This window comes from Trichechus manatus, unplaced genomic scaffold (assembly GCF_000243295.1).
Source record: "Trichechus manatus latirostris isolate Lorelei unplaced genomic scaffold, TriManLat1.0 scaffold00052, whole genome shotgun sequence".
In the NCBI taxonomy this organism is placed as follows: Eukaryota; Metazoa; Chordata; class Mammalia; order Sirenia; family Trichechidae; genus Trichechus; species Trichechus manatus.
In genome coordinates, this window is record NW_004443988.1 from 7,842,593 (window position 1) to 7,864,365 (window position 21,773).

Below are 21,773 nucleotides of genomic sequence, written 5' to 3' on the forward strand. Positions count from 1 at the left end.
CACTCAGCATAATGTCCTCCAGTTTCATCCATGTTATGAGATGCTTCACAGATTCATCATTGTTCCTTCTCATTGCATAGTACTCCATTGTGTGTGTGTACCATAGTTTGTTTATCCATTCATCTGTTGATGGGCATCTAGGTTTCCATCTTTTTGCTGTTGTGAACAATGCTACCATGAACATAGGTGTGGAGATTAATGTGTTTTTTAACAAGTAATCAACTACCCTGAGGTGATAGGTAGATAGAATACTTGAGTATTGTTTTCGTTGAGTTCTTTAAAAGACAGAGACCTGAAGGAAGGGATTACCTAACCAGGGGAGATGATGTTGACTTAATCCCTGAGATGTTAATTATGCTGATCATATGAAGTACTGATTTTTAACTATGCTTATGCTTATTTGTGAGAGGAGGTGTGGGAATATCTGAGTTCTACATTTAAAGTAAAGAAATCCCTTTGAGGACAGTTACCTAAGAGAAGTATCATGTGGAACTTGACTCTTCATGGCCTGTTGGTACTATCAAGTCTTTCTAATACAAATTGTTCCCATTGTTTGGTATGGTGGGTTTTGGTCCTAGAGGACCGCTGATTCCCATTTGAAAAATAAATTTTTTTTTAATACCTCTATTGAGATATGATTGAAGTACAACAAAGTGCACCTATTTAAAGTATAACATATGATCAGTTTTGACATATGTATGCGCTTGTAAAACCATCAAGATAACATTTTCATCTCCCCCAGAAGTTCTTTTGTGTCCCTTTGCAACCCATTCCTCTCTCCACTCCTGTCTTTAGGCACCGCTGACCTGTTTTCTGCCACTGTCTAGTAGTTTGCTTGTTGTAGGATTTTATACAAATGAAACCATACAGTATGTTCTCTTTCTTGACTCATTTCTTTAACTCAGCATAATTTTGAGGTTGCATTTATCAATAGTATTTTCCTTTTTGTTGCTGAGTAGAATTCCCTTGTAAAAATGGTACGAGTTTGGTGTCTGACCTCCTCTAACTTCGCAAAGGTGACGGAGAATCAAGATCAACAGCCCCAGGCTGATTCCTATGAAGCAGAGGTCAGACATGCCTCCTCTCTGTGCCATCTTTACCAATTCTGACACTGCCCTCATGCAGTTTTTACACCCTGCCACAACACTCTCTATTTCTCTGCTGGGTTCGATAATTCATTGCAGTGGCCACACAGAACTCACAGACCATACTCACAGTTATGGGGTTTATTAGGAAAGTAATAGGTTACAATTTAGGCTCAGGAACACTCAAGGGTACAGTTCTTCCATCTGGACAGCCTCTTCCCAGCTGTGCTTGCAGGCATGCCTCTCCCTGGCGGTAGGCTGCTGCCCGAAGGCACTCAGTTTTCTCTCTCCACGGGCTGGGAAGCCCACTGCACCATCTCCTGCTGCCGGGTCTCTGCTGCCTCCGCTTCTCAGCATCTTCAGGGTTATAGCTTGTGTTCTTTTTCTGTCTCCTGCTTCCAGGAGCTTCTTGGCGCAGGGGTCCTGGGTCCAAAAGACAAACTGGCTCCTGGCTGTTCTTCCTTGGTGGTGGTGGGATTCTCTATTTCCTGCCTCTGGAGTGGTTCATTTCAAGCTGCAGGATGGCAAAACTGACCAACTTCCTTCGTGGGCCACAATTACCCTTTCACACAGTCCCACCCAATCACTTGGGTGGGAGTTACAAGACCATGGCTAGAAAGGCCACACAAAAGTGATTCATCACACCACACATCCCTACTCAGGGCTGTACCATAATTTGTTTAGTCATTCGCCTGTTGATGGACATTTGGATTATTTTCATTTTTTGGCTGTTACAAATAGAGCTGCTGTGAACATTCATGGCTGCTGTGAACATTCATGTACAAGTCTTTGTGTGGACAAATGATTTTATTTTTCTTGGTAAATGCCTGAAACAAACAAAGCTGTTGCCATTGAGTCGATTTGGACTCATGGTGATTCCATGTGTTACAGAGTAGAACTGCTCCACAGGGTTTTCTTGGCTGTAATCTTTACGAAAGCAGGTTGCCAGGCCTGTCTTGCAAGGTGCCTCTGGGTAGGTTCAAATCGCCAGCCTTTCAGCTAGTAGCTGAGCACTTAAGTGTTTGTGCTACCGATGCACTCCTTAAGGTTGTATTAATCTTTGTAAAATATTTAGTGCTGTCTTACACATGTATTTTTTAATTTACTGAAATGGCATTGTATTAGAGATCTTGTTCTTTTTTTTTTCATTGCTTCTAACAAGTACATAATATTCCATAGTAAGCATCTACCACATTTTACATATATAATTTTCCTAAGAATGGTCATCCATGTTACTTCCAGCTCTCTGCTGTCACAAATTTCTATCTTTGATTCTTATCAACTCTTTCTCTAAAATGTTATCTTGAATATGCCAACTTCTCATCATCTCCACTATAAAACTTTAGTTCAAGCTCGTTATCTCTTATTCATATTATCATAACAACCTGCTCTTCTCCCTTCTTTCATTGTTGCCCCACAGGCCATTTTCCGTAAAGCAGCCAGACTGATCTTTCTGAACCATGTATCTAAAGCAGGCCTCACACAGATACTTAGTTGGAAAAGGAGGTCCCTGGGGTCCATGGACCACACTTTGAGATGTTTCCTCCCTGATTCAAGACAGAAATTTGACAGAAATCACCTCTGTTAACCCCTGTCTAGTATCAACATCTCTTGCCTCTCCTTCTCCTCAACAGCTGATGCCCCATTCCCTCAGCTAACTGACTCCCCTAAGTCATGACAGTGAAGTAATAAAATAAGGTAGATGAAAGGTAAAATAAGAAGATAAAGACTATCAAGACTTTCCTGAGCCACCTAGAAGAATGCTTGATACTTTGTAGTTACTGAATAATATTTATTGACTGATACACTGACTAGTCTTAAGTTTGGGAGTTGAGGTTCAGCTGTATCCCAGAATTTTCTGGCCAGCTTAATTCAGACAAGATAGCACCCTTCCTTTAGCTGTGAGAGCTAAGTATCATGTTGCCTAAAATATGACAGTACAGCGCTAGCATCACGGTTTAGGGAGGAGGTAAAGGAGGCTGGATCAGACTAAGGCCTACAAACTATTCTTTTTCTTCTGTATTCTCAGGGATATCATTTAGTTACTGTCCCTCTGTCAGAGAAATAGGGAGGCCTGGACATAGCTGGTTACAGATATAGGGGTCTTCTGAAGAGTCACAGAACACCCCTATTACTTTACCTAGTTTCCTTTCTTAACTAAATCCAGGAAGGAATGCCTATTTGGGCTGCAGAGTGATCATTTATATGAACTACTTATACTCTTTCTGATGTCAGTGAAGTATAATAGTAGTTGTATGTGTTGTATTAGATCAATCATTGTAATAATTGTAAGATTACAACCTAAATTCTGTTTTTATTACCAGGCTTCTTAGTTTTTTTGTATAGGTAACTGACTTGGTTATCATCTTATGATGTACATTAATTAACAGAAACTTTGCTTCAGACCCTCCTTTGAGGTATATATCTTGTGTCATATTAGTAGCAGGACCCGATGCTCCATAAAGGATAATAGTTTCCAGTACACTATCCCTCACGATGACTCCTTAAGTGGTTCATCATCTGCCTCTTCATGTGAACCAGTGAGTGATTTTCCAGCATCCTTCCGAAAATCTACCTACTTGATGAAGATGAGAAGGATCAAGTCAGCTGCTGCTTCCCGTGTTGAAGGTATTAGTATCATTGTCTTATCCCAAAGACAGAGTACTCTTTGAAGTTACATTTTGAGATAGCTGTTGTAAAAGGCTCTTAAAGTATTAAGTTTGTGTTTCTCATTAATGATTAAAATTTTTTTAAGGTATTAGGCCATTACATACTGTTAGCTTCATGAACTGTCCCTTAATCTTACAGAGTGAAATTCTGCTGATCTTATTCCTTTATGCTTAGTATGAGCCTTTTCTCTTCATAGGATTTAAACTTCATTCCCGTTCTTCTAGTTTGTTCCTTTGTTAAAGGTTTAGGGGCTGGCATAAGGGTTATTCTGGGTAGAATATTCTTGGTGGTCATAGTCTCAAGGGTCCTTGGTACGTAGCCCACTATCTTGAACAATTTTGATTGTTTTGCTTCATTATTGGCCTCACATCAAGATTTAAAAAAGCACACTGCCTGAAAGCCCTTATTATCCATTTGGGGCTATTCGAGATGAAGAACCACAAGAAAGGAAAAGAGGAGATCAAGTCATTTAATGAAACGTTATACCGACTTCCCTAAAAATGTCAAGAACATTCTATGAGATCTCTGTTTACTATGACATTTCCCTTTGATGGTGTTGTGAATGATGTTTTGAAGGCAGGCCCAAATGGTCATTTATAAACCATATTAAGTTTTTGTTTTGTTTTGTTTTTTTGTATGGTATTTCAGGGTCGAGTGGAGCACCAACCAAAGGAAAAAGGAAACCCAGGCAGGAAGAAGATGAAGACTATCGAGAATTTCCTCAGAAGAAGCATAAGCTTTATGGTAAGGGAGTAACTTTGCTATTTTTTTCCTTGATTGACTGGATTTTTTCTTTGAGGGTGAAGAGGCAGGAGACCTTAGGTTTGGGCCCTTGAAGGACTTTTGAGCTCTTTGAATTTTGGGGGAAGGAATGGTCTTCATCTTGTCTTATTTTACTCTTTCACTGTTATGACTTAAGGGAGTGAGTCAGTTGAGGGAATGGGTCATTGGGTGTTGAGAAGAAGGAGAGGGAGGAGATTTTGGTACTTAGAGAGGAATTAGCAGGCGTGATATGTTGGGCTTCAAGTTTCTGTCTTGCATCAGGGAGGAAACAACGGCCTAAAACTCAGCCTAACCCCAAATCCCAGACTCGTCGTATTCGGAAGGAACCACCAGCTTATGCAGCAGGTATGCTTTCTGTTGGAAGCTTTGTGGGGTCTGGTTTTCTCACTCTGATTTTTTTGTTGTTGTTGTTATCTGTGAATGAGTGATGGACTAAAGCAAATCTTTAAGGAGGCAGTTATGAAGGGCGTGGATTTGGAAGTCAGGCAGACACTTGTTTAACTTTTGACTGTTAACTTTCTGCCCTTGCTCAATTTATTTAACTTCCTCAAGCCTTAGTTTCCCAGTCTATGTTGTTGTGTGCCATTGAGTTGATTCTGACTCATAGCGACCATATAGGACAGAGAAGAACTGCCCCATAGGGTTTCCGAAGCTGCAGTCTGTATGGAAGCAGACTGCCACATCTTTCTCCCACGGAGACACTGGTGAGTTCAAACTGCTGACCTTTTGGTTAGCAGCCAAGTGCTTAACAACTGCACCACCAGGTCTGCTTTTCCCTGTCTATAAATAGGGATAATAAAGGCAGTCAGGACTGTTGTGAAAATTAAATGGGATAAAAACATTTTGAATAGTCTCAGGCACATAGGAAACAGCAGGCTGGCTCTTACATATCTCAGTATCCCATTGTTATGAAAAATGTTGCCCAGTTCTTTAAGATACTTGGCCTTGAAGTGGTTCTCAGGTGGTTTTTGTCATGCGGAGATGAGAAGGGGTCTCAGAAATGCTTCACTGTCTGGAAAAAAAATTGATTATTTCTAGAGTTATGCATAACAAGAGTCTGTCTATTATTTATCGTTTACCAGGAAGAAAACCATTTTATAATACATTTCATAAGATCTGGGATTGTGTTTTTTGTTTCTGCAAATTACCTGTGTACTGCAGATTACGAAGTGTTCCTTTCTCTCTTTTGTAGGCAGTTTGGAGGAGCAGTGGTACTTAGAAATTGTGGATAAGGGCAGTGTCTCCTGTCCTACCTGCCAGTCAGTGGGGAGGAAAACCATAGAAGGTTTAAAGAAACACATGGAAAACTGCAGACAGGTTAGGATCCGTAACTGTTAGGATCTTTTACCCAAAGTTTAGACCTCTAGTACTATGTCAGGTATGCTGATTACAGTAGATAAGAGGTAACATTACATAATAAAGAAAACATGGGCTTTCAAATCTGACAGATTTAGATTTGAATCCTCACTAGCCTCTTATTAGTTGTATCATTAAGTTTTTTTGTGTGTGTGAACCTTGGTTTCCTCATTTGTAAAAGGGAGAAAAAAATAATAGCTACTTTGTGTGGTCTATGTGAGGATAAGAAAGAAAGAATACATGCCAAGTACCTAGTCCATTCCTTGGCAAATACTGACACTCAGTAAATAGTAGTTCTTACTATTTTAAAAATGAGTTGCCTTTACTTTGCCCTTGAGGACATGGCCGTGAGCTTGTGGGATTTTGAGATTTGTGAATGAGTCTGGGAAGTAAAGGAGACACAGATGAAGAGCATTTTGAGTAGAGCTTTGTGACATTCTGGCTCTCTGATCAACAGCCTGGCATTAAGCAGTATTTTTTCCTTTTAGGAAATGTTTACTTGTCATCATTGTGGGAAACAGCTTCGTTCACTGGCAGGGATGAAGTATCATGTCATGGCAAATCATAACAGTTTGGTAAGCATGTCTTTGGTCCTCTGTGAGCCTGTGTGGTGTTTGGATGTCTTTTACTTAGGTGAATGGCGATACCTCAGTGGAGGTGGCTAAGGCTCTGGGACTTTATAGGAATGTGAGTAAGAAGACCCTTTTGATAGAAGAGTTATGGATACTGAAATCTCTGTGGTGGAATCTATAGGTAATTGTGTTTTTAAGTTAGCCCCAAAGGGTCATATCCTGCGAAGTAGAGGTTCAGAACTCGTATTTCTTTTGCATTCACTTCCTGGTGTGTCTAGGAGAAGATGGAGAAGGCTAGGTGTCATATAACAGACTTCACGGGCATCAGCTTAGCTGCTAGCCCAGTCCTTGATTCTCATACAATATAATTTTTTTTCTGTATCTGTCTTTCCCATGAATTACCTGCTTGTGTGCTTCCCTTGCTTTCTAGCCCATTTTGAAGGCTGGAGGTGAACTAGATGAGCCGAGTGAGAGGGAACGACTCCGAACAGTTCTAAAGAGACTAGGAAAGATCAGGTGCATGCGTGAGGTAAGAGCCCAAGGCCAGCAACTCCTCCCTGGTGTCTCAGTTCAGTGTCTTTCTGTTCCTCTTCTCCGTTTTTCCTTTGACTCACTTGAGGCCTCCTGTTTCTATGCCATCTTACGGCATAAGACTGGCTTCTGCTTTTGTATGTCTCCTGAACTCATTAATAGTTCTTTTTTTTATTTATTTTTTTCGTCTCCAAAAATTTATTTTATCTCCTTTTCCTTTTGTTCAAAGAGATTTCTTTACCATCCTTTCTTTAATGTGATGAAGACAATCCCGGTAACCTCACTGTGATGAACTTAATGTTGTGTATTTGATACTGGGGTGGGCTTGGATCATAGAACAAAGAGGAAGCTCTGACACAGAGTATGTGCCCAGTTACAGTTTTGTTGAATGCCAGCTAAACTGATGGAATATTATAGATAGGGCATCCATTGAGCCAGGGACAAGGAAGCTTTGTGCCAGTGGGAAATGTTGGCGAGGGTCTTGTCATATCAGAGGGTCGGTTTATATGGTGTGGTGATGAGTGCTTTGTGGCTATTTAGAAATTTAAGAATCATGTTAAAGGATGGAAGATTATAGTTTAAGCCTCTCTCCTGTGTTCAGAGTTGCTCTAGTAGCTTCACCAGCATCATGGGATATATGTACCATGTCAGAAAATGTGGCAAAGGGGCTGCAGAGCTGGAGAAGATGACCCTGAAATGTCACCACTGTGGAAAGCCATACAGATCAAAGGCTGGACTTGCGTATCACCTGAGGTCAGAGCATGGGCCTGTGAGTACTGACTGCTTTCCAGATGCTATTTGGGGATGTGTTCTGTGGTGACTGCTTACCCCTATATCTTCCCATGTATCCTTGGTTCCTCATTTGTATCCCTTTTTAGTCTTTGAATACTTTTGTTCTCTCTTCCTTGTTCTTCTCTTATTTCTGCCTTTTGAACATTATTAAATTAGAGAAATAAAAGTTCAGTGTGTGGTCTGGGACATAAGTAAACAGTATATTTTTAAAGCTCAAGGCACTCCCCCTTATCTAGAATTTTTTTGGGAGTCTGCCCTGACCTATCCCTCTTTTCTAGTTTTTTTGTTGTTGGTGGTGTTATTGTCTTGACTGTTTTTTTCCAGATTACATTTCCAGGCTTACCCACCCCATTTTTTTTTTTTTATTATCCACCACCACCACCCTCTACTGCTCTCAAGTCAGTTCCATTCGTAGCAACCCCGTATGGTTTCCAAGGCTATAAATCTTTACAGAAACAGACTGCCACATCTTCTCTCCTGTGGAGCTGCTGGTGGTTTTGAACCACTGACCTTTCGGTTAGCAGTCAATTGCTTTAACCGCTGCACCACCAGGGCTCTTTTTTTTTAATATACAATTTCTTTTAGAGTCAGGTTTATTAAGGTATAATTTACATATGTAATATTCGCCCTTTTTAGTGTATGTTATAGGAGTTTTGACAATCACAATGTGTAACTACCACCACAACCAAGATACAGAACAATTTGATCACAGCCCAAAATTCCAGTCACCCCTAAAAATTCTCTTTGTGTCCCTTTGTAGTCAACCCTTCACCCTACTCCCAGCCCCTGGCAACCACTAATATTCTGTCTCTATAGTTTTGCATTTTCCAGAGTATCATATAAATGGAATTATATAGTTTATAGCCCTTTGAATCCAGCTTCTTTCACTTAGCATAATGCATTTGAGATTCAGTCACGTGTTGCATGTATCGTTAGTTTATTCCTTTTTATGTCTGAGTAGTACAGTATTGGCACCCTGGTGGCGTAGTGGTTAAGAGCTTGACTGCTAACCATAAAGGTTGGCAGTTTAAATCCACCAGCCGCTCCTGGGAACCCCTATGGGGCAGTTCTGCTCTGTCCTATAGGGTCTGATGCAATGGGTTTTCTTTCTTTTTTTTTTTTTGGTTTAGTACAGTATTCCATTGTATGGATGTTTCACAGTTTATCCATTCACCAGTTAAAGAACATTTAGGTTGTTTCCGATTTTTGGCAATTCTAAGTAAAACTGCTATAAACATTCACTTAAAGTCTTTGTTTGAAAATATGTTTTCTCTTGGGTAAATAGGAACGGGATTGCTAGGTCATATATGATAAATGAATGTTTAACTTTATAAGGAACTGCCAAACTGTTTTCCACAGTGACCAATATCCATTCCCATCAGCAAAATATAAGAATTCCATTTGTTCTGCATTCTTGCCAGCCCTTGGTATTGTCAGCTTTTTTATTTTTCTAAGCCATTCTAACAGATGTATAGTGGTATTTTATTAAGGTTTTAATTTGCATTTCCCTAATGACTAATGATAACTAATGATTTGACTATCTTTTCATATGTTTATTGGCCATTTTGTATTTCTTTTTTAGTGGAATGTGTTGAAATCTTTTTTGTTGTTGTTGTCTTATCATTCAGTTTTGAAAAATTTTTTTTAATATATTTTTATATTCTGGATACTAGTCCTTTATCAGGTATATGTTTTGTCAATATTTTCTGCAAGTCTGGGGTTTGTCTTTTCATTTTTTTTTACATTATTTTTGAAGAGTAGAAATTTTTGATATAGATAAAGTTCCATTTATCTTTTGTTTTCTTTTATGGATAATGCTTTTGTTGTTATACCTAAGAAATCTTTGCCTAAGGCAATGCATTATTTTTTATTGCTGCTGTAACAAATCACCATAAACTTAGTGGCTTAAAACAACACACCTTTATTATCTCATAGTTCTTCAGGTCGGAAGTCCAGGTACAGCATGGGTTAGCTGGTTTCTCTGCTCAGAGTCTCACCAGGCTGAAATCAAAGTGTTGGCAGGGCTGCCTTCCTTTCTGGAGGCTCTAAAAGAGACTCCTGTTCAGTTCCATACAGTTGTAGGACGTCATTTCTTTGTAGGCCTGGAGTTGTTCTCAGCTTCCAGAGGCCACCTGCATTTCCTTGCTTGTGGTCCCCTTCATCTTTAAAGCCAGCAACGACGAGTTGAGTCTCTGACACTTTGAATCTCTCCTGCCTTTTCTTCCACCACATCTCTCTTACTTAAAGTCAACTGATTATAGACTTTAATTATACCTATAAAATACTTTCACGGCAATACCTAGATTAGTAAATAACTGGCAACTGTAGCCTAGCCACTTTGACACATGAATAGAAAGCATCACTTTCAGGATCACAAACATTTTCTCCCATGATTTCTTCTAGAACTTTTATAGTTCTGGGTTTTACATTTAGGGCTGTGATCTGTTTTGTGTTTCTTTCTGTACATGGTGTGAGTATGGGTTAAGGTTCATTTTTTTTGCATGCAGATGACTTTTTAACCACCCTTCTTTTTATAACAGATTTTATCCTGCTGAGAAGCTTTTTTATCAGTAAAATATACATGAATACATTGAAACTTGCTGTTCGTGGTTAGCAAGCCAGTCAATACCTCTTTTGATATTTAGAGCAGGAACGATAACCTTTCATCATTGGCTCTGACTGAAGCCACTTATCAGGCCTACTTTTTGCTGTGTCTCACTCTTGTAGATCTCCTTCTTCCCAGAGTCAGGACAGCCAGAATGCTTAAAGGATATGAACCTGGAGTCGAAGAGTGGGGGCCGAGTTCAAAGGCGTTCTGCGAAGATAGCTGTATACCACCTGCAGGAGCTGGCCACGGCAGAACTGGCCAGAGAATGGCCGAAGAGAAAGGTACTTCAGGACCTGGTACCTGATGATCGGAAGGTAAGGTAGAAGCTTGTATTAATTTTTAAACCATTATGCACAATACGGTGCTTACTGCATACAGAAAAGTAAATGTAGTTGAGTGAGTACATGATAAGAAATATTTTGCTTCTTTATCCTTGGAGTTGGAGTATATCTGATCCAGCTTCAGTGTTTGGATTCAGGTAACTCCAGGAGAGATAGTGTGTTTCTTTTTACTTTAGTCTTTTTCCAGTGTGTTTCCACTTTGTTAGCTCATATGCAGTAGTTTTTATCTAGTTTAGATAAGTGGTTTCAGTTTGGTTTGGTAGCAGCAGAGTTCCCCTGCCTCCCCATTTGTTTCCCATTAAAAGATTATACAAAATACCAGTATATAAGTAAAAATGGAGTTGCACTGCATGGTTGGATGTTGTGAGTCCCAAACCATGTTTCCTTGGCCTGCTCCTCAATACTATTATCTTTTTCCTAGGTGGCCCCAAGCATACTTCTGAGGGGTACAGAACCTAGTTTGAAAGCCATTGGTTTAAAATAGATAGAGGAGAGAAGCCGCATTGTTTGGCCAGGAGGAGACAAGAAGTATATGGGTAGTTACAGGAAGGAGTAGGGGAATATACAGTAAGGGCTAAAATCAGAGCTAAGGTGTCAAGAAGAATAATCTAGGTTTGGCCTAGGGCTTTGATCCATATGAAAGGCATCTTGTATCTTAAGAGGAAAAATGTCAAATCCTTGAAGCTAACACTTACCTCTTATTTGACCTAAAAATCTGTCCTGCTGTCCAAGGAGTTGGATCCTGTTTTTTAATATTAAAGCATCCTTTCTTATTTTAGACTTATTTTTCTGCACTTCGTTCCTGCCATAGGACCCCTGATGGTGCAGTGGTTAAGAGCTGTGGCTGCTAACGAAAGGTTGGCAGTTAGAATCCACCAGCTGCTCCTTGGAAACTATGTTGGGACAGTTCTACTTCATCCTGTAGGGTCACTATGAGTCAGAATTGACTCGATGGCAACGGGTTTGCTTTTTGGTTTCTGTCATAGGTTAAGTACAAGATTATCAAAATTCATTGTAAATGTGGATGTTGCACAGTGTTATGTATCTTATGACATGGCAGTCAAGTTGCTTTCACTGTGCTTGGTACAAGGTACATGGTAGGGAATTTGACATAATATTTGTTAACTCATTGATAAGATTTGGGAGTTTTATCAAGCAGAGAATTTGCTAAAATCATGAAGCAGTTTTCTTGGCAGTATATGGGTCAAAGGCATTAATTAATTTGTTTATTTATCTATTGTGGTGAACATATGCACAAAACATCCTATTTAAATTATTCATATTTTTTGGGGTATATTTAACATTACCATGGTTGTAAAAGTCAGACCTATATGAAAAGGTATACTCAGAGAAATGTCCTTGCCCCTTCATCCCAGCTACCCCGTTTACCTTCCTCTTTCTTTTCTACCCTGTTCCTCCCCATCCCCAAAGGTAACAAAACTCATTAGTTTCTAGTTTATTCTTCCTGTATTTTTATAGGACAGATGATCAGATACATGCATATTTTCTTATAGTCCCTCTTTTTTTTTTTGAAGAGAATAAAAGCTTATTGTTTTAAGAGGCTAAATTTTGGGGTAATTTGTTGTGCAGCAGTAGATAACTAATACATATGTATACAGAAATAATTGACTTTTGTATATTGACCTTATATCTTAAGTCCTTGCTAAGCTCACTTATTAGTTCCAGTAACTTTTTTTTATAGATTTTTTGAGATTTTCTATGTAGACAATCATGTGTCTGTGAAGAAAGACAGTTTTATTTCTTCCTTTCCATTCTGTAGGATTTTATTTTCTTACTTTATTGCATTAGTGCCAGCAGACAGCTTTGCCTTATTTTTTTATAATTTATTTTATTTTTTGTTGTTTGCTGAGCCTTCCTTTCTTAATGTAGTTTTTTTTTTTTTTTTTTTTAACACCACTGTGGATACTTTTCTCTCTAGTATGGCACTGTACTTTATTTCACTTAGCAGTATATCCTGGAACTCACTCCATATGAACTCATAGAGATCATCCTTACTCTTTTCTCACAGCTGCATAGTACTCCATTGTGTAGATATACACAATGTTTATATAAATATATGTTCTTATTTCCCGAGCACCATAAAAGCTGCAGAGGAGAGTAAATAAATAAAGCCAGGTCTATGCTCTGATTTCTTTTATAGATTTTCCAGAGATTCTCTGGGCTGCCCTCCTTGCTTCCCACATTACCTCTGTGGGCTTTGGTTCCAGAGAATCAGCTTCTTTTCAGACACTTCTATTGTTAAAGCAGAAGGATTGCTTACTCATCAGAAATAGAGCTGTTAACCATGATGGACTTTGCAAGAACTATTTCTGCAGGTGCTGTTCCTCCTCTGGAAAATATAGTTGTAAGGAGAGGACACATCCTCCTTACAACTAGGAAATGCTAGGAATAATTCTTTTGCAGTCTAAGCAAAGATGATGTGTTTTATTCTCAGAGTTCTTTCACATCCCTGTTTTAGTCTGAATCTTTTTTTTTTTTTGTTTTAGAACTTTAAAAATATAAAAATTAACATAATATCATTGAAGAAAAATTAGAAATGTAGGTAGGCAGGGAAAAATAGTAAAATCATCCAAAATTCTACCACTGGGAGAATACCACTATGAACATTTTGGTTTGTAGCCTTCTTACCTTTTACCCATCTAAATATATTGAGTGAGTATATGAAGGCATATTTGTATCTCTCTCTTTTTTTTTTCTTTAACAAAAATTCTACTTAACTATGTGTAATACTTTTTCGCCAAGTTTTTGTTTTTTTTAACTATAGGTACAGTGTTATATGTGAAAGTCTTCTGCCCTTTTTTAAAAATCAGACTCTTCTAAGACTATATATAGTTACGCTTATCAGTGTCAAAAACTTTAGAGGGTCTTACATCTTAAATTTTTTTTTTTTTTTTGTATACGTGAGGATATACTTGTGGAACTTCAGAATTACATAGCCTGAAGAGTTGGGTTTGAATATTTGGGGTATTTTGACTGGGAATTGGATTCCTTCCATAAATTATTTCTTGTCTTGTAGTTAAAATATACCCGCCCTGGGTTACCTACCTTCAGCCAGGAAGTACTACACAAATGGAAGTTAGAGGTCAAGAAGTATCATCGCATTCAGTGTCCTAACCAGGTGGTTCTTTCTCATTCATTTATTCAATAAGTGTTTTTCAAGAATCTGCACTTGTTTCATTTGTTTATTGCTTTGTGACAGAGCACCCAAATCATAATGCTTAAAACAATAATTTTTTTGTTTGTTCACAATCTTTAGAGCAGTAGTTCTGTCAGGGCTCAGTGGGGCAGTTCTCCCGCTCTACATGGCATCTGCTGGCTCACTCATGGGAGTGAGTATTGTATTTAGCAGGGAGCTCGACTTTCCACATGGCTTCTGTCCCCAGCAGGTCATTGGACTACCAGCAGGGGTACATGGTGGCTAACTTCTAGAAGAGTATTCTAGCACGTGAAAGCAGAAGCTGCAGATCTCTTAGGGCCTAGCCTCACAAATTGCACAGCATTACTTCTGTGGCATCCTGTTGGTAAAACAATCCCAGGGCTAACTCGGATTCAGGGGGAGAGGAAATTGACTCCACCTCTTGATGGGAAGAGTGGCAGAGAATTTGCAGCCGTCTTTAATCTACCACAACTGTATGTGCAGCACTTTGGAGAGGAGTAGATATAAAATTAATGGGAGACACATTGGCACTTAAAGAAAACAGACTTTTTAAAAACCTAGCTGTACAATTTTCTGTTTTTCTCTAAGTGACAGAGACAGTACCAGGGATCGGAATGCCTTAAGCTTTTCTAATCAGCTCAACCAACCACTTGCTCACCTTCTTTTTCTCTTACCTTTCTATGGTTTTCCTTCTTGCTTTTGTGACTTGCACGTTGTAGATTCTTTTTCTGTTTGGTTTATGGTGCTATTTATTGGTCGTCTTCCTCCAAATCAGTGAAAATGTACAGATTGCTAAGAGAAGGATGCTGTTTGGCAGAGTCTTCACATTATATGTTCTTCTTTTTTTCCAGGGTTGCGAGGCTGTCTACAGTAGCGTATCAGGCCTTAAAGCTCACCTGGGCTCTTGCACATTGGTTTGTAACGTTCTGAAACTAATATCTCAACACGTGCTTTAAAATAGTCGGACATGGAAGAGAACTCAGTTTAGGTGAACAGCTGGTTGTCCTGTTTACTGTTATCTTCAAAGGCTGGTTTAGTTTTTTATGTCCCAAAGATTATTGGACTGTTATCGGGTGGGATGCCAGGTCACGTCCAAACTCAGAAAAGGCCAACATAGCCATGAGTCATATCAATTAAAGGGATTTTGAGAAAAATATGTTAGTTCTGAGTCCCTGTCAGGGCTTTAGCTCCTTTACCCTGAGCCTGTGTCACACTGGGCTTGCCCTGTCGTATTGGGCCTTAAACTTTATAGAATCAATTTACATGTGCTTATTTGGATTGGTGAAGATCTCCTAAACTCATCAAAGCTATACTGGCTTCTGGGGATAGGAGGTGGGATAGAAGATTAGACTAACAGCCATTCACCTCACTGAATCTTTTCCATGTTGACCCAGCCTTCCTACAACCTATCAGCCCTGGGGATTGCTGTCACTTTCTAACCCCATTCAGAAATATCTCCTCAGACAAAATGAGCACCATGGAAACCTGAACCCTCAGTAGGGGAGAGAAGTCTCAGTTCAAGGCAACAAGGGAGTTGTAGGCATCCAAACCAATCTCTCAAGGAATGTTTGGGAGTTTGTCATCTTGATCCTAGTTTCTGAGTCCTTGGAGTCAGTTTCTGAGTCTCTTGGGAGGAACCAAGAGAACCTGGCAGTGAAGTGAAAGACATGGGAAGGTAGGAAAATCTGGTATTATGTAATAAAAGTAGAAGAACTTCAGGTGTGTTGAAGGTGGGGTGAGTGTTTGGCATAGAAGTCCATTAGAATACGTTTCTATTGGTGATAGTCTGTCCAAGCTGGTTCACCTAAATATTGCTATTTTGGATCTTTTTCCTTCTTATTTTGCTGAAGTTGGTCCCCCCTTTACATCTCTAACTATTCCTACACATGGCTCAGGTATGTGTCCCTGAATTTCCCAAAAACTCTCTTTTTTTTTCTTTTTCTTTTGGAAATAGGGGAACTTTGTGGCTGGAAAATACAAGTGTCTTCTGTGTCAGAAAGAGTTTGTGTCAGAGAGTGGTGTCAAGTATCACATCAACTCTGTCCACGCTGAGGTGAGGCCCTGTTTTCCCATGTTGTTTTTATGAGTCTGTGGACCCTGTATGTAAACCACAAGGGAGTGGATTTTGTCCCTGTTTTTATGGGATAGGACTGTAAAGAAGAGTAACTCTAAAGCAGTTACCAGAGACATTGAAGTTAAAATGATCTCTAAAATTAAACATTTAGTTGTATTTTTCTGTGAAAGCATTTGTAATGTGAAATGTGACTGTGAGCACCCCAGAGCTCTTCTACTTCTCTTAATTCAGTTCAATCAGGCATTCGGGAACCGGGTTGAATTTCTCTCTTTGGGATTCTTGTTTCGCAGTAATCTCTATACTTCTATGTTCTCTAGTATCCTCATGTCCCCCAGCAACCTGTTTTTAGTGCTATATAAAATATTGCATAAAAACAGCAATAAAGGATATTATTGAGACAATTGGTGAAATTTGAATACTGACTGTATTAAGTGACTATACTGTGTCAGTGTGATAACTGTAGTTATGCAAAAGAATGCCCTTGTTCTTCCACATATACATGCTGAAGTATTTAGGGATGTGCTGAAATATTTATGGATGGAGTATCATGATGTTTGCAACTAACTTGCAAATAATTCAGCAAAAAGAATAAAGAGAGATTAACTGATAAACCTGGGTAAAGGATATATGGGTGTTCATTGAACTGTTGTAACTTTTCTGAAGATTTGTAAATTTTCAGAATTAAAAATAAGAAAAAGTACTGTGTGAAAATTATGGAAAGCTCAGAAAGTCAAGAGTTTTCTCCTGGGGAAAGTTTTTAGTAGTATAGGTGAACAAAGATACTGCTTATTATATAACTAAATATCCTTATTACAAAAGCAGGAGCCCTGGTGGCATAGTGGTTAAGTGCTGGGTTGCTAACCAAAATGTCGACAGTTCGAACCCACCAGCCACTCTGCAGGAGAAGGTTGTGTCAGTCGGCTTCCGTAAAGATTACAGACTTGGAAACCCTATGGGGCAGTTCTCTTCTGTCCTATAAGGTCGCTATGAGTTGAAATCAAACTTGACAGCAGTGGGTTTTTATTACAAAAGCTCAAGGAATAAGAATGTGTGTTTCTCAGAATATCTTACTGTAGAAACTGTATGTTGCCTTACGGGTAAAAATACAGTGAGCACCTTCTGCTGTTTTCTGCCCTCAAATTTAATAGTTTTTAACAAGCTAAACCTAACCCGTTGCCATTGGCTGGTAGATTTGAACTGCTGACCTTTTGGTTAGCAGCCGAGCTCATAACCACTGCACCACCAGGGCTCCAGTTCTTAGCAAAGTGAGCTTTAATTAGTTTCATCAAATATGGTTTCTGTTGTTTTACTGGTTTAAGCTTTGGGAGTCCATTTCCACAATCAGATTTCTCTTGAGAGCAGTCATATTTTTTGTATATAGTGAACCTTTTTATGCCTCAGGAAGTATTTGAAAGGTAATTATCTCCTGATAAAATTTGGCCTTTGTAGAGTTGACTTATTTCTCCAGTTTCTTCCTAAAATAACTTGCATCAACAAAGATCTTCATTTCACTTAGTTTGTTCGATGATTTATGCCTATATTTATGAACTTTATGTTGTCATCAGAGATTTTCTTCCTTTTCCTCCCTCCCTGCCTTTTCTTACATTAATTTTTTTCTTTCTCTTTTTAAAATTATGAAAATGTTGATTTGTAGTAACTGTTAAATGAGAAACTATTTTGTTCTGTAAGCCTTCATCTTAAGTGAGAATAACAGCACAATTGGAAGAGCGTAGTCAATATCACTGAACTGTGCATGTAGAAATTTTTGAAATGGTGTATCTTTGGCTATGTGTATTTTCACCAAAAAAAAAAAAGGTTGAGAAGTTAGAGGGTTGACATGTTGTGGGGTTAACCAATGTCATAAAACAGTAGGTATACTACTGTTTCATGAGAAACTATTTGTTCTGTAAGCCTTCACCTGAAGTACAATTAAAAAAAAAAAAAGAAAAAAAATATGCAAATGTTGAAATGCATGAAAATAGAATGGTGTAATGACCCTAATGTACTTGCCAGCCAGTTTCAGCAGTCATCAGTGTATGGCCAGTTGTATTTTTTATAAGCCCGCTCATTTCTTCTCCCTTGAAGTCTGATTTAAAGCAAATCCCAGATATCATTGCAGCTGAAATGCTTCAGTATATAGCTGTAAAAAAATAAAAGCTTTTAAAAACATAACCACACCATCATCACAGCTATAAAAATTAACATTGATTCTCTAATATCATTATTTAAATTTCCTTGATTGTCTCATGATTTTTTTTCAGAGTTGTCTTGTTCAATTCAGGATCTAAAAAAGGTGCACATACTGTATTTGTCTGTTTAAACAATCTAGAGCAGCACTATCCAATGGAAATGTAATGTGAGCCATGTATGTAATGTAACATTTTCTAGTAGCCACATTAAAAAAGTATAAAGAAAACAGGTGAAATTAATTTTAACATGTTTTATTTAACTCAGTATATCCAAAATATTATCTTTTTAACACGTAATGAAGACTTATTTAGTTAACTTTTTTTTTCTATACTAAGTCTCTGAAATTTGATGTGTGTTTTATGTTGAAAGCATATCTCAGTTTGGATTGGCCATATTTCAAGAGCTTATTAGTCACAGGTGGCTCATGGTTGCCTCACTGGACAAGAGAGGTCTAGAAGTTTCCCCTTCCCTTTTTTTTTTCCTTTGCCATTATTTGTTGAAGAAACTGGGTTATTTGTCATATGTAATTACCCACATTCTGGATTTTGTTGATTGCATCTCTGTGGTGTTCTTCTATCCCAGGTATTTCCTGTAAATTATTAGTTAGATCTAGAAGACTTATCACATGAATAGATTTGAGTTCTTTTTTAATTTTTGGCAAGAATATTTCATAATTGGATTCCATGTCCTCCACCCCTTAATTTTTAAAACTGAGGCTCAAAGAGGTGAAGTTAATTTGCCCATAGCTAGAAACAGAGCTGGAATTTGCACCCAGGCAGTCTGGCTGCAGAGTTCATGCTTTTAATCACTACACTATCATGAAACAAAAATCTCTTCTGGCTCAGTGTTTTACATCTCTTGATGTGGTTTTTACTAAAGAAGATAAGTGGGTGAGACGATGCTAACTAAGTAAGCAGACTTTGTAGGTCGTATGTTAAAGTACCTAGAATCATGTGTTACACATTTATTACTTATAATGACAACTGTGTCTTGAATTTCTCCAGCATAAAATACAGTCACGTAAGCTCGGTTTCCATCCTGTCCTCCTTACTGTGTTCTGTCTTAATCATGCCTTTTTTATTCTTCCCAAACCCCTTCTTTATGCTCTCCATTATGTCTTTGAGTGTTTTTTCTATTTTGCTTCTAGGACTGGTTCGTTGTAAATCCAACAACAACCAAAAGCTTTGAAAAGCTGATGAAGATAAAGCAGCGGCAGCAAGAGGAAGAAAAGCGGAGGCAGCAGCACAGGAGCAGAAGGTCTCTAAGACGGCGGCAGCAGCCTGGCGCTGAGCACTCTGAGGCAGAGCTGAATCTTAGAGTAGGGAAGGATCAGAGGCGGAGTAACGAGCAGCTGGTAGTGTCGACCTCCTGTAAGGAGCCAGAGCAGGAGCCAGTGCCAGCACATTTCCAGAAAGTAAAGCCCCCAAAGATGAGTCATAAACGAGGGAGGAAGTAGGCAGGCAGTGTGAGAGTGCTCCTGGGAGAGTGGATGTGATGGTATGCTGTTGTCACGGGGACCTGTGCTGGGAGGACTGAGTCATGGGGGGCTGAGCAGAGAGAAATGTACTTTTTCAGCTGTTTGTGACTTTCTCAGCTTCTTCCTCCTGTGTAAATTTCCCTGTTTTCCCTACTTATTCACCTTCCCCCACTTCCCCCTTTGGTAGGTTTTCCTGCTATTCCTTATTGGTGTCCTCTTGTTTTTTCTGACTCTTATCTTCCCCAAAGAGCTCCCTCTTAAGGCCAACTATAGGCCTCTCTTGCCCTCTATAAAACTAAGAAACCTGTTTGGTGTCCTTTCCTTCCTGGGGTGTAAAATGTTCTTGGAAGCTCCATTGATTTAGTAGCCACTCCATCATCTAGCTTATAAAACAATTCTAAACTAATTTTTAAAACCATAACTGATTTATCATTTTGTGTTTGTGATATAATAAGCCTAGAAGCTAGAACTGTTGTCATTCATGTAATAGGATTACCTGTCTCCTTGGGAAACAGTTTTTATGGAGGCTGTTTGTTACAGTTTTAACAAACAATCCAATATGGTTTTAGAACTGAAAGTAAGAAAATGGATTTAGGATGAAAAAGCTAGAACCTCCCTACTCTGGTTATACTGGGAAATGCTTTGTTTATACTAAGTAGCAGTGACTAACTAGACCCACAGGCATGAAAAGCAGGCTTAGGAGTAAACAATAAAATGACTGGAAAGAATAAAGTAGAAGAAGCAATAAATACTGTCTTGACTTCCTTGGGGCTTGAGATCTCATCTGTTGCTATGATTAGCGCCATCTTGAAGCTTGCTACTGCTCCCTCAATCTTAAGGACTGAGAACTATCACATTGCCCTTGATGTTTTGGCACAGTGCCCCTGGAAATACACTAATAGTGGCAAGGTGCACATTCCTTCTCCCCCAGACTTTACCTCACTTGCTAGTCTAAACCCCCAAGAGTCCTCATCTATCCCTTTAGCCATCCTCTTGTCTGAAATTTCTGAGAATATTGCCCTTCCATGAAGTTCTGTCCTCTTTATGTCCTGAGACTTTGATACCAGATGTAGATACTTATCTGGAGCTGAAAAGAAAAATTCTTTTTCTGTACCTCATGGCCACCTGGTCTTGTCTAATGGACTGTTTCTCTTGGACGCTGCCTTTCTCTGGAACATCGGTTATAGCAACTTTCTTGTCGTGTTTCTGGATTCTCTTCCCCTTTTTCCATAAATATCGATCTTATATATTCTTGCCTATTTTTGTGGCATGTGCCGCATAAAAAATAACGGACCCTTAACCCTGATAAGGACATGTACTACCTTTTCAAATTCTGAAAGGCTATTACCATTCTTTAACTCTGCCCTTCTCTGTGCTCCTCCATATAGCTTTAAAATGTGGGCTTTTGTGAAGACCACTTTCAAACTAGGGAGCATTGAAACCTGATTTTGAAACAAGTGAAGTACCTGGTATGTTCACTCTACATTTTCATTGGCAATTTTGTCCTTAAAGCCTTTTCAGAAGATAAGGTTGCCAGGGAGGAGAAATGAAGAAGCTATGTTAATTTCTGGTGAGTAGGACTTGGGGAATGTTTTGCAATGACAAAAGAAATAAATGACTCTTGGTTAGAATGCTGTTTGCAGTTGTTCATTGACTCTGGCCTGCCACTTGACTCCTTGCTGACACAGTAAATGGGGGTAAGATGGTTGGGGATGGGTATGAGTTTGAAATAAGTTTTAAATGCAGTTGTCTCAGTAATGCTTTAGCTCCTGGACTGTGTGTGCTGGTGAAAATAATTTGTTTGAGATTCAAATAAATTAGTATAGGAAAGTTGCCCTATCTCATTCAGGGCCCTCCTTTTCTTTTTCCTTCCTGAGGCCAGGGATCAGCATAGGAAATGGGATAATCCTAATCACTCTGTTGAGTTTTTAAGTTTCTTTAAAAAACAAAACTAAGTAGAGTACCATATACTAAGTTTGACAATGTCAAGTGTAGTTAGGTTGTGGAGCAGTAAGAATTTTCATACATGGTTTGGAGTGTAATTGGTACAGTCACTTTGAAAACGATTTGGCAATACCTAGTAAAGTTGAATAGATTCCCTAAGACTCAGCAGTTT

The 21,773-nt window shown here is 38.9% G+C and overlaps 1 protein-coding gene across 1 annotated transcript in view; it reads left to right on the top strand.

Moving 5' to 3' along the window:
• ZNF512 (zinc finger protein 512) overlaps positions 1 to 21,279 on the top strand; it is a 48,871-nt gene extending 27,592 nt beyond the window's left edge. The window contains exons 3-14 of the mRNA XM_004377629.2: positions 3,526 to 3,713; positions 4,404 to 4,499; positions 4,800 to 4,883; positions 5,731 to 5,855; positions 6,383 to 6,469; positions 6,897 to 6,995; positions 7,599 to 7,766; positions 10,517 to 10,711; positions 13,776 to 13,877; positions 14,768 to 14,830; positions 15,871 to 15,969; positions 19,328 to 21,279. Of these exons, the coding sequence (XP_004377686.1) occupies positions 3,526 to 3,713; positions 4,404 to 4,499; positions 4,800 to 4,883; positions 5,731 to 5,855; positions 6,383 to 6,469; positions 6,897 to 6,995; positions 7,599 to 7,766; positions 10,517 to 10,711; positions 13,776 to 13,877; positions 14,768 to 14,830; positions 15,871 to 15,969; positions 19,328 to 19,636 (1,615 nt within the window). The 3' untranslated portion in view covers positions 19,637 to 21,279. The remainder of the gene's footprint in view (positions 1 to 3,525; positions 3,714 to 4,403; positions 4,500 to 4,799; positions 4,884 to 5,730; positions 5,856 to 6,382; positions 6,470 to 6,896; positions 6,996 to 7,598; positions 7,767 to 10,516; positions 10,712 to 13,775; positions 13,878 to 14,767; positions 14,831 to 15,870; positions 15,970 to 19,327) is intronic.
• Positions 21,280 to 21,773: the final 494 nt, after the last annotated feature.